The sequence below is a fragment of the Saimiri boliviensis genome, chromosome 2, assembly GCF_048565385.1.
Source record: "Saimiri boliviensis isolate mSaiBol1 chromosome 2, mSaiBol1.pri, whole genome shotgun sequence".
In the NCBI taxonomy this organism is placed as follows: domain Eukaryota; kingdom Metazoa; phylum Chordata; class Mammalia; order Primates; family Cebidae; genus Saimiri; species Saimiri boliviensis.
In genome coordinates, this window is record NC_133450.1 from 179,907,976 (window position 1) to 179,925,066 (window position 17,091).

Sequence of the window (17,091 nt, forward strand, 5' to 3'; positions counted from 1 at the left end):
ATCCTAATATCATCAATTATAGTGTTGTCCTCCGATAGGACATATTATTTTTGAATATTGTTTATGCAACTTGGAAGAGATGTCTAACCTCCTTAAGTGTTTTTATTGAATGTCTACATTTCCCTCATACATTTATTAAAATATTTTCAACAGGTTAACAGACATAAAAGAAAAGATGAATCAGTTTAATGAAGAAATTAGACAACTTGACATGGATTTGGAGGAACACCAAGGTAATGTTTCTGGTATTTTTATAATGTAGGTTAACAGATGCTTAGCGGTTTTGATATAGTATTACCGGTGTCTCAGAGACTGTTTAACTACCTGGGATTTATTATTTAATTCTCTCTGATATTACTAACTTTAGCTACTAAAATGTACTACATGCATAATATTACAGCAATGATTTAAACTGACCACTTATGAGTTAAAATGATTGTATAATAATTTATTTAGCTCTGCCAAGCAGTTTTTTTTACAAAAACAGAAGTAAAATGTTTAAAGTTTTAATAGATTTCTAAGTTACACTTCCTCCTAAGGTGTACTTCCTTCCTAGTAATAGTCAGTCGTTTACTGTAAATAATGTAGTCAACTATTAATGGCAGTAACTGATAGCATTAGAGGGGGATGAAAATCAAATCATGAATATTACAGATAATCCAGACAGAATTAATTCTCCATCCAGGCCTCATAATGAGGTAGCAAGCACTGATTAACCTGATCCTCCACAACTTTCCCCAGGAGTGGAATTTGAAGAACCAGTGAAGGGACCAGAACACCTGAGGGAGCTTGGGATTTAACTATGCAGAAATACTGTGGTGGGGGTTTGGGCATGGGGCTACATTGTAAAGGAGGAGGGTGAGCATCAGTTGCCTAACAATCTTCTCCGTAGTAAGAGAGAAAAGTAGATTTCCCATAGCACTTTAATCAGTTTAACTGCAAACCAATTACTATGCTCTTGGATTATCAAGAATTGACTATATATTCTTATGAGTTAGGTGTGGTATAAACAGTGTGCACATGTACATGTATTCTTGTTATGGCTAAGGAAACACTCATAGCAGTGCAGTGGCTCAGTCACAGCTCACTGCAATTTCAGACTCTTGTATTCAAGTGATCCTCCTCTGTCAGCTTCCTGAGTAGCTGGGACTACATATGTCTGCCACTACATCCAGCTAAACTTTAAATTTTTAGTAGAGATGAAGTCTCACTATGTTGCTCAGGCTGGTTCCAAACTTCCAAGCTCAAGCAGTATTCACACCTCAGCCTCCCAAGGTGCTGGGATTACAGGTGTGAGCCAGCACATCTGGCTGTCTATTCCTAAATTAATTAATTTCAATTTTCAAGGTGATATATTAGTCTTACAGTTTTTCTTGATTTATGAATAATAGCATTAACCACTACTGATTGATTACTTACCTAGCTAGGCACTTTCTAGTCTTGCAAGAACTTTTTAAAGCCTTGTAAACCTACTTTATACATGCTGAGGCTCAGAGAAGTTATACAATTTAGTCAAATTCCTCCAGCTAGTAAATAGTTAATTCTACATTTAAACCAAGGTCTCTGACTCCAAAGCTTTAGTTCTATTGCCTAAGCCTCAACTTGAATTTCTGATATGAAGAACTATATTTGTAATATTAAAATATTCTTATGAAATACACAGTTTAATTTATACATAGCTACTAGTAGCTTTAAATAAGGTGTCTAAAGGCAGACAGACTTTAAGTCCCAGTATTAGATAAATAAACTTGCCCAACCTCAGTTTTCTCATCTGGAAAATGAATATAATTATTCTATTTTACTAAGATTTATGATTACTAAATGGCATGCCATGTGGGATAGGCCAACAAATAAATTATTAAGACTAGAGTCATATCATTTTCTTTTTTATAACATTTATTTTTATTGACAAATAAAAATTGTATATGTTTATTGTGTATAATATGATGTCTTGAAATATGTATACATTGTGGAATGCCTAAATTGGGCTAATTACCATATGCATTATTTCACTTATTTTTGGTGGTGAGAATGTTCAAAATTCACTCTCTTAACAATCTTCAAGAATAAACTATGCTATTGTTAACCATAGTCACCATGTTGTACAGTAGATCTCTCAGGTAAGAGATCTCTTACCTGAGAGATCTATTTCTCCTACCTAAACAAAATTTTGTATTTTTAAATTATATTATTTTCTTTATTAAATCATTTCATTGCTTTTAATTTATGTAGATCTAGTTTCCAGATTTTCTGTATTAATATATTCAAAACTCTTCTGAGAAATCTGATATTGTTCTTGATTTTAGATGCTTATAGGATACGCTCTAACGAATTTTCCTTTTCCTAAATCTAAATTTCTAAAATTTAATTTTTTCCCACTAAAATAATACATTTTGGGGTAACTGTTTATTAATTGCTAGTTCTTTTTTTCTTTTGAGATGGAGTCTTGCTCTGTCGCCAGGCTGGAGTGCAGTGGTGCGATCTCGGCTCACTGCAGCCTCCGCCTCCTGGGTTCAAGCAATTCTCCTGCCTCAGCTTCCCGAGTAGCTGGGGCTGCAGGTGTATGCCACCACCTCCAGCTAATTTTTGTAGTTTTAGTAGACACAGGGTTTCACCATGTTGTCCAGAATGGTCTCGATATCTTGACCTTGTGATCTGCCCTCCTTGGCCTCCCAAAGTGCTGGGATTACAGGCGTGAGCCACCACGCCCAGCCTAATTGCTAGTTCTAAGACAAGTAGAAGGCTTTTAATTTTTACTTCTATTTTCCTATTTTCTAACCTTTGTTCTTTTTTATTAATGTGGGAAAAGATAATCTATAATGCAGTATAACAGTGGCATTTATACGTATGTAAGTCTATGTGATATGTAATTATTATCTATATGCACTTATATATTATATATGTACATATATATTTATATTAATGTATTCGGTTTCTGTTCTGCTACACTGTGATCATCCTAGATTATTGATACATTAACACAGGAGGTTTGGTTAAAAGATTACTTGTTATAAAGTTACTTGTTAGTTCAAGTCCTCCTTATTTCTTGCCTGAACAAGTTAGCAATAGCCTCCCTAACTGGTCTCCTCACTTCCAGTCTTGCCACCTGTCAGATTCTTCCCCCATAAATGCTGCCAGGGTGACATATATAAAACGCTATTCTGTGTCATTGTCCTTAACACTGGTTACATGATATACAGCATAAAGTGTAAGAATTTTTGCATGTCATTCTAGTCCTCTATGATCTGGCCTCTGTGTTGTCAACCTCCTCTCCCACCCCTCATCATCTCTGTCCTTATATTCTAATAATAATCTGCTTGTAGTATACTCTGTATTTCTTACTATTTTGTTCTCTGTCTCTGTCTCTTTTTTTTTTTCCCAGAGCCTCACTCTGTTGCCCAGGCTGGAGTCCAGTGATGCAGTCATGGCTGTCTGCAGCCTTGACCTCCCAGAATCAAATGATTCTTCCATCTCAGCCTCCTGAGCAGTAGGGACTACAGGCGAGCTCCACCACCCCTGGCTTTTATTATTATTATTATTATTGTTTGTCGAGATAGGGTTTCTCATTTTGCCAAGACAGGTCTCAAACTCTTGGGCTCATATGAACCTCCTACCTTAGTCTCCCAAGTGCTGGGAGTCTAAGTCATGAGATTGCAGTCATGAGCCATCATCCCAGCCCTTTGTCTTTAGTGTTCCTTCCCCTGTTTTTCACCTGACCAAATTCTCATCCTTTAAGATAGAGCTCAGGTATCCATTTATCCAGCTAACTTCATCTTTCCTCTTTTGTTTCTAGGCTGTGCTAAGTGAGTGAACTCTCTCCATGTTTTCAGAGCATAGTATTTATAAACGTATCACTGGATTGACCACATTATATTATTGTTATCTGTTTTTTTTTTCTGAGACGGAGTTTCGCTCTTGTTACCCAGGCTGGAGTGCAATGGCGCGATCTCGGCTCACCGCAACCTCCGCCTCCTGGGTTCAGGCAATTCTCCTGCCTCAGCCTCCTGAGTAGCTCGGATTACAGGCATGTGCCACCATGCCCAGCTAATTTTTTGTATTTTTAGTAGAGACGGGGTTTCACCATATTGACCAGGATGGTCTCGATCTCTTGACCTCGTGATCCACCCGCCTCGGCTTCCCAAAGTGCTGGGATTACAGGCTTGAGCCACCGCGCCCGGCTATTGTTATCTGTTTATGTGTTTGTCTTCTCTCTCTGGCTAAGTCCTAAATTACAGGAAGTGTGTCTTACGCATTTTGGTAACCTCTTTCATCAATACGATGTATGGGAAAATACATACTCATTAAATGTTTGTGAAATGAACTAAATAATTCACATTTTAGCAGAAAAATAATTGTGGAATGAACTAAAGGTAAAAATTGGGCTCTGGGCCGGGCATGGTGGCTCACACCTGTAATCCCAGCACTTTGGGAGGCCAAGGCAGGCGGATTGCCTGAGCTCAGGAGTTTGAGACCAGCCTGGGCAATACAGTGAAATCCCATCTCTACTAAAATACAAAAAATTAGCTGGGCGTGGTGGCGTACGCTTGTAGTCTCAGCTACTTGGGAGGCTGAGGCAGGAGAATTGCACTGCACCACAGCCTGGGCACCAGAGTGAGACTTCATTTCAAAGAAAAACAAAAACCGGGCTCTGGCTACTTCTTTGGGCTCTCTAGGTTTAGGATGTAGGTATGCATTGTTCCCCAGAGAGAGCTTGACTGCAAAGGTTTTATTATTTTCCAGAGGATTCCTACCTTGGATTATGTTTTCCAATAAAGTGGTGGATGCTTATTTATATCCATTTCTCACCTTGACTCATGATTATAGATGCTCTGTTCCTTAGGATAGCAATAATAATCAGATTGCTTTGTCTTTCTAGTTCATATGTAGTTCTGCCCCCCTGGCTTTATTTTCTCTTTGGCTCATTTTATTCATTTCTTAGATGCTACCTGGCTTCTATTAACAGCATCTGTGTATAATCCAAGTAGACCACCTTTTGCATTGTGGGTTTTCTGTTTAGGAAAGCACATAAACCATAAATGATGTTTATATATGTCTGGCTTTTTTCAGGAAGTAATCCAACCTTTCAGTTTTCACATAAACTTTGAAATATTTATGTAATTCATTCTAAATTCAAAGGCATCCTTAGAAATTGAGTTAGGTACAGTTGTGTTCTCTGCTAGGTATTAATGGTGACCTTGTTGTTTTACAACTTTCTCAAATACATCATATTTATTCATTTTATTAAGTCCTTAATAAAATGAATTAAGTCCTTAATGTTATAATTTACCAAAAATTACATTGAATAATTATGTCTCAAAGTTAACTAAATAAAATCAGTTAGCAGTTATTTGGCTACTCTATGAAAACCTTTATTGTCTTGTGATGCTGAATTTCAAAAAAAATTTTCACTAAATTAGTAATTAGTAATTTTAAAGCTTCAGATTAATGTATTAAATTGTGATTTTTGTGTATGAATCTGGTATGTTTTTAATGTGAAACATTCAAGCAGTATAAAAATGTATTAATATGAAGTAAAGAGTCATCTCCTTTCTCCTCTCACTCATACAAGTCTTCAGAGGTCATTATGGTTTACTGTGTGATATTAAGCCTTTTAGCCTTTTTTACTCTGGCAATCTAAATTAAAGCAGAGAAAATACTTAGACTTTTGACCAGTAACACGCTTGAGCTTATACTTAGACTTTTGACCAGTTTTAGAAGAGCTTCATGGCTGTCGAATCATTCCTTGGTCTTGTGAGTGATTTTCAAAAATAATCTCATAACAGAAAATTTTTGTTATAATTAGATGTTATTTTTTTTAACTGCTAGGAGATTTGATTCTGTGATATTAAATATTTGCTAGGCAGCACTTATATTGGTTTTCTGTATTGATGGACCAGGTAATTTTGTTATAATGGTTCCAAATTTATTTGGGTTTAAATGTATACACTGTTCAGCCAGGTGTGGTGGCTTATGCCTGTAATCCCAGCATTTTGGCACGCCAAGGGGGGAGTGGATCACCTGAGGTCAGGAGTTCAAGACCACCCTGACCAACATGGTGAAACCCTGTCTCTACTGAATATACAAAAAATTAGCGGGGTGTAGTGGCGCATGCTTGTAATCCCAGCTCCTCAGGGGGCTGGGGCAAGAGAATCACTTAAATCTAGGAGGCAGAGATTGCAATGAACCGAAATCGTGTCACTGTACTCCAGCCTGGGCCACAGAGCAAGACTTCATCTAAAAAAAAAAAAGGCGTACATTGTTCTATATTTTAGTAGGGAAGGAATTTATGTTGTGTGTGCTAACTAGAAACAATGAGAAATAGCTCTAGTGAAAGTCATATGGTCAGTATTTGGCTATAAACTGCATCATTAGTAAAGTGGAGTGTTACTGGCAGATACCATGCTACTTTCCAAAATGCCTGAACCCATCCTGAGTTTGCCGTTCTCAGTTGAAGTGCCAACAATTGCATATTTGCTTAATTATTGCTTTTTAAAATGTTGCTTTTGGACAAGCAAGGGAAAGTAATAGAAGTATCGTTGCTCTGAGTAAAGAAGAATACCAAGTGGACAATAGTAGCTTATATTTTCACTCAACAAAGGATACTGTTTTTAATAAGGATCTTTTCATCTTAAAGACTTACTTCTAACATATAGCCAAGTAACTTGTTTAAAAAAAACACAGATGAATTTTGCTGTGTTGGCCAGGCTAGAGTACAGTGACAATTTATAGGCATGATCATAGCTCACTGTGGCCTTGAATTCCTAGGTTCAAGCAGTCCTCCTGCCTCAGCCTTTCAAGTAACTGGAACTCAGGCCCATGTTACTGTGCCCAGATTGTTTTTATTAAGGAAGCTGTTGATTAATAAAATATTTTATTCTTACTACAAATTAATACTTGAGAGTTTATATCTTATATTAAACTTCTTCAAAGTAAATAGTTTCTTAGTCCACTTAGCTCAAATCAAGCCCGTACTGAATTCTTTTTTTTTTTTTTTTTTTGACGAGAAAGGGTCTTTCTGTCACCCAGGCTGGAGTACAGTGGTGTGACATCATAGCCCACTACAGCCTCAAACTCCAGGGTTCAAGTGATCCTCTTGCCTTAGCTAAATAAAGTAAAATGAAATGAAATGAAATGAAATGAAATAAACTCCTGAGTAGCTAGGACTATAGGCACACACCACCATGCCCAGCTAATTGTTAAAAACTTTTTTGTAGAGACAGAGTTTTGCTCTGTTGCCCAGGCTGATGTCAACGTGCTTCGCTCTAGCAGTGCTTCTGCCTCAGCCTCTCAAAGTGTTGGGATTACAAATGTGAGCCATTGTGCCTGGTGTTTTACTCTTATTAATGTATTCCCTTAAATTAAGTAAATTCTATAAAGAACAGCATTACTATTATAAGACATCTCAAAGTCTTTTCACGAAGCACAAAAAAGGGATCAGTCTTCTATGCAGAAATACTGAGTCTTTTGAAATCATGGTAGTTCTAAGCTTTACACAGTGCTGGCTTAGATTTAGACTTTCTCAAGTCCGCTAAGTCAGTTTCCAGTTGTCCATCTGCTTTCAGCTTCCAGTTTTTTGTTTGTTTGTTTGTTTGAGATGGAGTCTTGATCTGTCACCAAGCTGGAGTTCGGCTCGATCTTGGCTCACTGCAACCTCCACCTCCTGGATTCATGCAATTCTTCTGCCTCAGCCTCCCGAGCAGCTGGGACTACAGGCATGTGCCACCACGCCCAGCTCAATTTTGTATTTTTAGTAGAAACAGTGTTTCACCATGTTGGCCAGGATGGTCTCGATCTCTTGACCTCATGATCTGCCCGCGTCAGCCTCCCAAAGTGCCAGAATTACAGGCCTGAGCCATTATGCCCAACCTTAGCTTCCAAAATTTTATTGTTATTATCTCCTATTTTGATACCCTGGAAAATTTATACCTTTAAAAAATTTTTTTGCTATAGTTTTAGTGGGGTTTGGGGGAGGATCACAATTAGATGTGCGTGTTCAACCTGCCATCTCTACCAAGAAATGACAATCATAAACCTTACTTACCTAGAATTTCTGAGTGTTGAAGCACCTGTAAGATACATCATTTTACTGATTTTTAAAAAATGTGTGTGTGTGTGTGTGTGTGTGTGTGTTTTGCCTTAAATGACCATCTTCATGTGCTTCCATTAACTGGGCAATTAGCCTCAGCGCATAGGAGGTCATCCTTTCCAGCTTTTAAAAAAAAAGTCCTTAAAATTATTTTAAAGGTTCAGATTAACTTATTTTTTAATTGTAATTTTAGATATGAATCTGGCATGTGTTTAACATGAAAATGCAAGCAGTCAAAAAGTATATAAAGTAAAAAGTCATTTCCTTTCTCCTCATCCAAGTCTTCAGAGTTAATCATGGTTTACAGTTTGATGTTTAGGCTTTTAGACTTTTAAAAATACATTTACAAACATATTTTTAAATGGACTAATACTAATATACAGTTCTTCTGAGCTTGAGGCTTTTCATTTAACTATATAGTACACATTCTTCTCTATGAGGATGTATACTTTATTCTGAGAGTGGTATACCATAGTGGTCAATGTTAGGGCACTAAAGTCAGTCTTAAGAATGGTACCTTGTCCAGTTATAGTGGCTCACGCTGTAATCCTAGCACTTTGGGAGGCCTAGGTGGGTAGATTGCTTGAGCTCAGAAGCTCGAAACCTGCCTGGGCAACAGGGCGAAAACCTATCTCTACAAAAAAAAAAAAAAAAAAGAAATACAAAAATTAGCCAGGCGTGGTGATGTGCACTTGGCTTGTAGTCCCAGCTACTTGCTGAGGCAGGAGGATTACTTGAACCTGGGAGGTTGAGGCTGTAGTGAGCCAAAATCACGCCACTGCACTCCAGCCTGGATCACAAAGTGAGACCTTGTTTCAAAAAAAAAAAAAAAAAATAGGTCCCTGGTATATATTAAGCACTTCTGACAACCATTAGCTACCTCCATGATTGTTGTTACATAGGATTCATTGTATCCACATTGATATTTACATAGTTTCTAATTTTTAACTCCTAAGAGCAGTGCTGTACCAGTGCATTCATGTTTATTAACTTGTCTATTTCTACATAATAAATTTCTAGAAGTGAAATTTTGAATAGAATATTATTTATATTTACAATTTTTACTGGTTTGAAAATTTCTTCCCAGAAAAGGTTGTATCGTGTTATACAACCAAAAGCAGTATGTGAAGGTGGTTCCTTACCAGTGCTAGCTATGGTAAGTTTTTTAGTTTTTGTCAGTCAAGATAATGTACACATCACTGACAGTTCTACAGTTTTGACAGTTAGGCCTGAATTTGTAGTACTACTGTGATCCACAAGGTGGGGCTGATTTTCTGAACATCTGTTAATATATACGCAGTAGAATTAACAGAGTTAACAAAGTACAGTCACTGTCATATGTCTCTGCAGGAGGGATTATTGGGCATTATTACTTACCAAAAATTATTACTTTGCAGATTCAAGTATTTTCCCAAATGTGGATTTGATTCTAAAACCAAATATCATGCGATGATTAATATACCATGTGAGACATACAAATAACTAGTTGCTACAATGTGGTAAATACATCATAATAGAAATGTACACAGAATGCTATAGGAATATTGGATTACTGTCCTAAATTCTGAATTAATTCATTGTAACTTTCTGTGTAATTTATACGTATCATTCAAAAGTAGTAAAAATACAAAATATGATACTTTGGTTTGTCTGTAGTATACTTCTTGATACCCAGAGTTCTAAAGCCTACATTAGGACATTTTTTTTTTAACCTTAATTATGGAGGGTAAAATGAAGAAGGTTAAAGACGTAATCATTTTGTTTAAAAGCACGTGTCCTGTTACTAGACAGGCTGTGCTGTTTGATCTTGGACATGCCGTTTATGCTATTTAATCTGACTGTATCTTAGTTTTTTTTTTTCTTTAAAATGGAGATAATTACAGTACCTGCATCTTAGGGTTATTGTGAGGATTAGATGAGTGTGTTTTGTATGTAAATATGTACACAAAACACATTCACAATAGCAGTCAATTTAAAATATGCTCATAAATATTAATTAGTGACTGTTATTAATGCTGTTAATTTATAAAAGGAAAGTTGAATTACTTTACTCCAGTTATTTTTCCCAAAGCATACATTAGAAAGTATTTTCCCCTCAGTATTTCCTTCAGTATATACAAAATATCCGATTTAATTGCAAAGTGGTTTATTTTCTGGTATCTGAGATTTCAAATGGCATCCATCCATTGCTATTCTGTGGTTTTTCAACATACGTCTGCTGAAGAAGAATGAATTATTTTTGTTCAATCTAGAAATTGTTTATTATTTGTATCTTTCATTAAAATGGTGATGTTATGTCTACACCAGGATCATCGCCACCATCTGAAACTTGTTAGTAATGCAAATTCTTGGACTCTATCCCAGACTTATTGAATTGGAAACCCTGAGAGTGCTTAGCAATTTGTATTTCAGCAAGTCCTCCTGGTGATTCTGATTCATGTTAAAGTTTGATAACTGCTACTTTAGAAAATGATTAAGGACCTTATGTTTAGTACATGCCAAGTACCACCAATTATACTATATGATTTTACATGCAGTACGCTATTGGAACAAACTTCTACATAGTCCTTTTGTTCTATATAATTAGATAATTAATAAAAATTGTACAATTTATACAATATATAAAAAGTATAATTACAGTTTTTAAAGTGCCTCCTGCTTTAGAAACAGAATTATCTGACCTTGTTTGCATAGCTGTAGGGAAACTTTTCTGTTAAAACTTAAAATATAGTTGACCCTTCAAGACAGCATTGGGATTGGGGAACTGAGTGCACCATGCAGTCAAAAATCCGTGTGTAACTTTTGACTCCATAAAAACGTAATAGTCTACTGTTGGATGGAAGCCTTACCAATAACATAAACAGTGGATTAACACAGATTCTGTGTGTATTACATGCTGTATTCTTACAATAAAGTAAGCTAGAAAAAAAGAAAACGTTATTAAGAGAATTATGAAGATTTTTGTTATTTCCCACTTATTTACAAAATGGAAGTAGATCATTATAAAAGTTTTCATCCTTAGCATATTACTAACATGCTGCTTACTGTAATAATGGTATGTAAAAAGTAGATGGGAGAGAAGGACTGAATACAAAAAGATGGAATTTTATAGACCCCACAACTAATTAAAATTGAAATAGGAGTCAGGGAGGAGAAAGTGTTCTGGCTACTAAAATATGTGAAAATGTTAGAAGGGGTTTTATAACAATGCAATATGAATTAATGTGATACAGGCTTGAAAACAGCTGAAATTCTAGATTACATAACAAAAAATGGTTATATAGACTATGGGGAGTGATGGTCTTCTTGGAACCCTAAGTTTCTTGGCATAATATGTTGAAAGGGATAGAGAAAAACAAGAGCTCATTCATACTAGAGTGACCAGAATGATAATAGAGATAGAAACCATGACACATAATAAAACATAGGAGGTACTGAGGCCACATGCGGTGGCTTGTTATGCCTATAATCCCAACACTCTGGGAGGCTGAGGTGTGGTGGATCACTTGAGGTCAGAAGTTTGAGACCAGCTTGGTGAACATGGTAAAACCCCATCTCTACTAAAAACACAAAAATTAGCCAGGTGTCGTGGCACATGCCTGTAGTCCCAGCTACCTGGGAGGCTAACGTGGGAGAGTCGCTTGAACCTGGGAGGTGGAGCTTGCAGTGAGCCCATCTGGAACCATTGTACTCTAGCCTGGGTGACAGAATGAGACCCTGTCTCAAAAAAAAAGGTGGGGAGGGAGGAAGGAAGAAAGGGAGGAAGGGAAGGAGGAAGGAAGGAAGGAAGAAGGAAGGAAGGGAGGGAGGGAGGGAAGGAGTGAAGAAGGAAGGAAGAAAGGAAGAAACTGGGAGACTACCTATTTCACAAGTACCCCAAGTGCTAAGAAACAGTCTGGATGTGCAAAAGTCTTGCCCCGTCTACCTGATTTTGTTTGTTGTTGACCTTTCAACTCCAAAATCAATAGGTTTTGCTGAGTTGGGAGCCTTGAGGCCAGGGGAGTCACTAGTCCATGCCTTGTTGTATATTGATCAGGAGAGAAGATTAAAATAGCTGTGTATTTTGGAAATCTTAAGCAGACCTTCTGTAGGGGCAGAACTACTTCTCAGAGCATAAAAGCCTATAAAGCCTGAGTCAGGAGAATATCATTTGATGCCAGAGAAGTAAAAGTGTTGGGTGAAATTCCTTGCAGTGAGGACAGAGGTAGTTGTGGTGGTGCTCAGCTTATTGGCAGTGGAAGAAGAGTCTATCTTCCTTACTCCACTGCTGACTATAGCAGAGATTATCAAAAAGCAACGATGTCCTTTCTACTGTAGCCCCAGTCGTTTTGTAACACTACATACTCATTTCTTCTTCTTTCCTACTTGAGGGGAGAAAAAGCCTGAATTTATAGTATAAATTTTTGTGTACTTTTCTTATTAGAGTATACATTCTTTAAAGGAAAATATTTTATTCTTTTTTTTTTTAAATTCCCATGTTACCTGATAAGGTACCTTGCCGGATGATAATTCCTGTGTAAAGTCCTCCTGAACTATTTTCACGCATCTGGCTACCACGGCACATCATACATACCTGTTAGATCACTTGTATTGCATTGTAAATTTTTGTTTTTGTACACCTAATGAAATGTACGCCCTTTGAGAATAGGGTGGAAACTATCTTACTCCGTTTGATATCCCAACACCTGTTACATTATCTGGCACATAGTAAATAATCAGTAAATTTATATGAAATAAATAACTGAGTATAGAACTGTGCTCACATCAAATGCTCTGAATTCAAGAATATCTCCAGAATTACCTTTCTTAAACCATTGTGTCCCTTTCCCTCTCCCTTGGTCTCCTCATTGTTGATTCTACTACATTAGACCCTTCTGCTTACCTGCTTGCAATTTCATTGTGATAACACTGATTTTGCTTCCTTCCATCTACAATCTTGTCCTGCACTGTAATATGGAATCTAAGGATAGATTTGGTATCAACCATTATGTTTTACCCTACCTTAGGACTGCCTACATCTACATGGCCTTTATGGGCAACTCAGATATTAATCCTTCACCGTGAAACCACAAAATAGAGAAGTTCACTATTGCTCTGACCACTCTCCTTCTTAACAACAGTGACATTGGAAGAAGTCTTATGAAGCTTGGGTGTCTGCTGAGCTATGTGGGAGCTCTGTCCCATCTAATCCAGCTGGCCAGCTGGCAGCTGTGAATGTTAACCAGCTATGTCTTCCCGCTCAGTCTGTTGGCAACTAGGAGGATGAATTTGAGGAGGGAAGGCGGGTGGAGTCTCCTCTCAGGTTTCTGACTTGAATGATGAATGGATGGTGAGGACAGCCAAATGTAGTAAGGAATAAAAAAGGGAAAGTATGAGTTTAATTATGAATATACTGAGTTTTCGGATGTCCTGACATTGTTTCCAAATGAATATATATAGTAAACATTTAGATGAAAGAATCTAAAAATCAGAGAAAAGATTAAATTTGAGAGTTCTTAAATCACAAGAATGTATGCAATCGCCATGCATATAATAAAGCATTAGAAGTTCATTAAGAATAGAACTCAGAATTTAAATGAAGAAGAAAGCAGACCCATGAAGAAAAGACAGAAAAATAATGATCTGAGAGTAAAAAAAGCCAGAGAAGCTCTGCCATCCCATCCCCCCAAAAAGCAAAAATAAAACATAAAGGAAATCAGAGAAATTTGAAAGGTTGTATCAATAGTGTCAAATATTGCAGAGTAAGGTAACTGAAAACTGCCCTTTGGATTTGATCATTAAGGAGTCGTATAATTTTACTGAGAACAATTTCATTAGAATAGGAGAAGGAAAAGCCTCATTACAGTGTTGTGGGGTCTAAAAGCAAAATGAGAAACTGGCAACATCATGTGTAGGAATTCTCTTAAGATTAAAAGAAGAAAGGTAAGATGGTAGTTATATCCTTGTGAAGTCCAGGATCCCGGCCTCCCTCCTAATCCCTTAATGCCTGACCAGTCTCCCAAGAGTGTAACTTAAAGCCAGAACAAGGAACTAGGACTTTCTTAGAAACATGGGCCATGGCAGGTTCAGAAGATAGTAGCTTTTCTGCCACTTCATATGTGCAATATAATGGTTACATGTGCATCTTTCTCCTATAAGGGTATCTCAGATCATGTGTGCTACAAACTCCAACTCTTTCTGTTTCCCACTCAAAAATCTGTCTGTAGTATATTTTTACAATGTGTGTGACACACACACACACACACACAGTTTAATTAATAACAGATTACCTCTTGCTTCCTCTTCACAGTTAATCATAGTGCATTAGTGTGTTTTGAGACCATCATTGATAATTTGAACTGAGTAGTAGTTCAGTAAAGTTGCTAATGCATCTAGAGCCTTATCTGAGTGGTTCCAGTGTCGTGGACACAAGATTTTCTCAGTATCAGTGTTGTCATCAGTGAATTTCAGAAAACTTTTTAGACCAGAAGGCAGAAAAGCTGTTTGCTAATCCTGGTCTGTGACTGCCATCACCCTTGTGTTCCATAATTCACTTAAAACCAAGCAAGTATATGCACAGATGGAGGTTCATGTCTCTGCTTTCTCTACAGAAGGCAGCAGCCATGTTCCTTCATAGCTCAGTTTTTGTTACAGTGAAATCGTATTGTCATAAAATAGTCATGATCCTCTCCTACTAATGGTCCCTTTGTGAGGCTAAAAATGGCAGAATTCATTCATTTTTCTGAGCCTTGGATTTTTGTCCCTTTAGATGTGCTTTTCATGTCTATTAAAATCAACATGCCCAAAACTGCTGTAAGCAACTCTTGATCTCAGCTTTTTCCTTATGTAGGTTAATCATGCTGCCATTTTCTCAGATGCCCAAGTCAGAAGCCTGGGAATCATACTTGATTCCTCCCTGTTTAACCCTCACCAAAATCCATTCACTCAGGCTCTTAAATGTCACAAATAATAATTCACTACCTTCTGTCCTAATTACCACCAGTCTACTCTAGGCAGCTTTCATCTTTCATCAAGATTATTGTGACAACTTTCTAACTAGTTTTATTGCCTCCAATCTTACTTCTCTTTTATTCTTCAGATCAGATATATTTTTCAAAAATGTAAATGTATTATTTCATTTCCCTGCTCAAAAGTATTTAGTAATTGTCCTTAGGAGAAAGTCCTGAGAGGGGAGACCCCCTCGCCTCCTACAATTTCACATCTTCCCTGCTTTCCAGATGGGAAGGAGAGTGAAGAAGGAAAAAAAAAATGAAATAAAATATCAAAGAGCTGGGAAACTCCCTCTTTTGTTCCCAGCGTCTCTGCTATCTGTTAACCTTGAAAGAGCTGCAAATGAATGCTATCTCTGCCTCTGCCGGCTGGAGCCTGGCACTGGTTCACGCCCCCATGTCTCCACAGACCAGGTTCTCTCCTGGAAACACCTCTGCCAATAAACAGCTTGTTGCTTTTGTCTTGTCTCTGTAAGCCCCTCTCCCTTGCTGGTCCCTTCTTGCGCTGCCTGTGAATTAGCAAATCATTGAAAACAAAAGATTGTAAGGTCGGACGTCCAGCAAATGGACAATAACATAGTTCTGCCTCAGTTTCTCCTTTAGCATTGTAAGCCTATAAAAGGGGAGAGAAGCTGCAGCTCGGGGAGCTCAGTGAATGAGGCTATTGCCTGCTGCGGCTCCTGGCCGAATAAAAAACCACTTCTTTCCTCAGTTTGGTGTTGGAGAGGTTTGTTCCCTGCCACTCCTGCTATATAGTTCAAACCTTTTTTTTTTTTTTTTTTTTTTTGAGACAGAGTCTCATTCTGTCACCCAGGCTGGAGTACAGTGGCCAGATCTCTGCTCACAGCAACCTCTGCCTCCCAGGTTTAAGCAATTCTCTGCCTCAGCCTTCTGAGTAGCTGGGATTACAGGCTCATGCCACCACACCTGGCTAATTTTTGTATTTTTAGTAGAGACAGGGTTTCACCATTTTGGCCAGGCTGGTCTTGAACTCCTGACTTCGTAGTCCACCTGCCTCAGCCTCCCAAAATCTGGGATTACAGGTGTGAGCCATTGTGCCCAGTCGAGAAAGTCCAAACTCTTTAACATGGATCTTATAAGGTGCTTTATAATTTGCCTTATCTTTGTGACACTTTTTCACTTCATTCTCTGCCTTGGCCGTACCACTCCCTCAGTTCCTTATGCTACCATATTCATCCTCACTTTGAAACTTCTTACTGCTAATGCTTTGACATTGCAGCTTCTGTATTTTGGCCAGGTAACTCCTATTCTTTATAATGCAACTTGAATATTACTTATTTGGGGAAACTCTCGTTAACCCTCAACTAGCTTAGTTGCCCTTGCTGTGTGCTCCTATAGCATCTTTTGTTTTTTCTATGATGGCACTTAGTACCTTTTCATTTTAATTAATGATGTATAAACTCCATGAGTGAAGCTACTCTGCTGTCTTGCTGGTAATCTTTCAGAGATGGAATGGACTTTCTTGGGAACTTACGTTTCTCAGCACCCATACATGTGTAGGTTGAATAGCCCCATGTTTGGAACGGAAAGCCTTCAAGTCCTTTCCAATCAAATCTTTTTTTTCCACATATTCAAGGCACATGCATATGTCTACTTTAAAAGTCTCTGTAAGTCAATGAAAAAGAATTTCACCTAATAGAAAACATTGAGTAGTCAATGACTAACGGCATAGAGAGAACCAAAGAGATATTTTTAATTTAGAGTACTGTATGTGGAATTTTTGAAATTAATGTTGTATTTTATATCTCTCATAGGTGAAATGAACCAGAAATACAAGGAGCTAAGAAAAAGGGAGGAAAATATGGACAGTAAGTGATATTCATATAGATACAAAAATATTATATTTTCAGATTGATGTTCATTTATGCCAAATCAGAGACCTCATTTTAGGCAGCTATAATGGCTAATAAATGCACAAGTGTAGGCATTCAAAGCATTTTGCCTTGAAGAATAATTTCTAGCGTAATTTAGAGATGGGTGGAAAATTCTAAAAAG

General features: G+C 37.4%; 1 protein-coding gene across 2 annotated transcripts in view; it reads left to right on the forward strand.

The window, feature by feature from the left end:
* The window catches only part of IFT74 (intraflagellar transport 74), a 110,735-nt gene that overhangs the window by 72,521 nt on the left and 21,123 nt on the right, over positions 1 to 17,091 (forward strand). For both annotated transcript variants that reach the window (XM_003939715.3, XM_074394949.1), the window contains exons 13-14: positions 154 to 233; positions 16,851 to 16,904. In XM_003939715.3, coding sequence (XP_003939764.1) covers positions 154 to 233; positions 16,851 to 16,904 — 134 coding nt within the window. The remainder of the gene's footprint in view (positions 1 to 153; positions 234 to 16,850; positions 16,905 to 17,091) is intronic.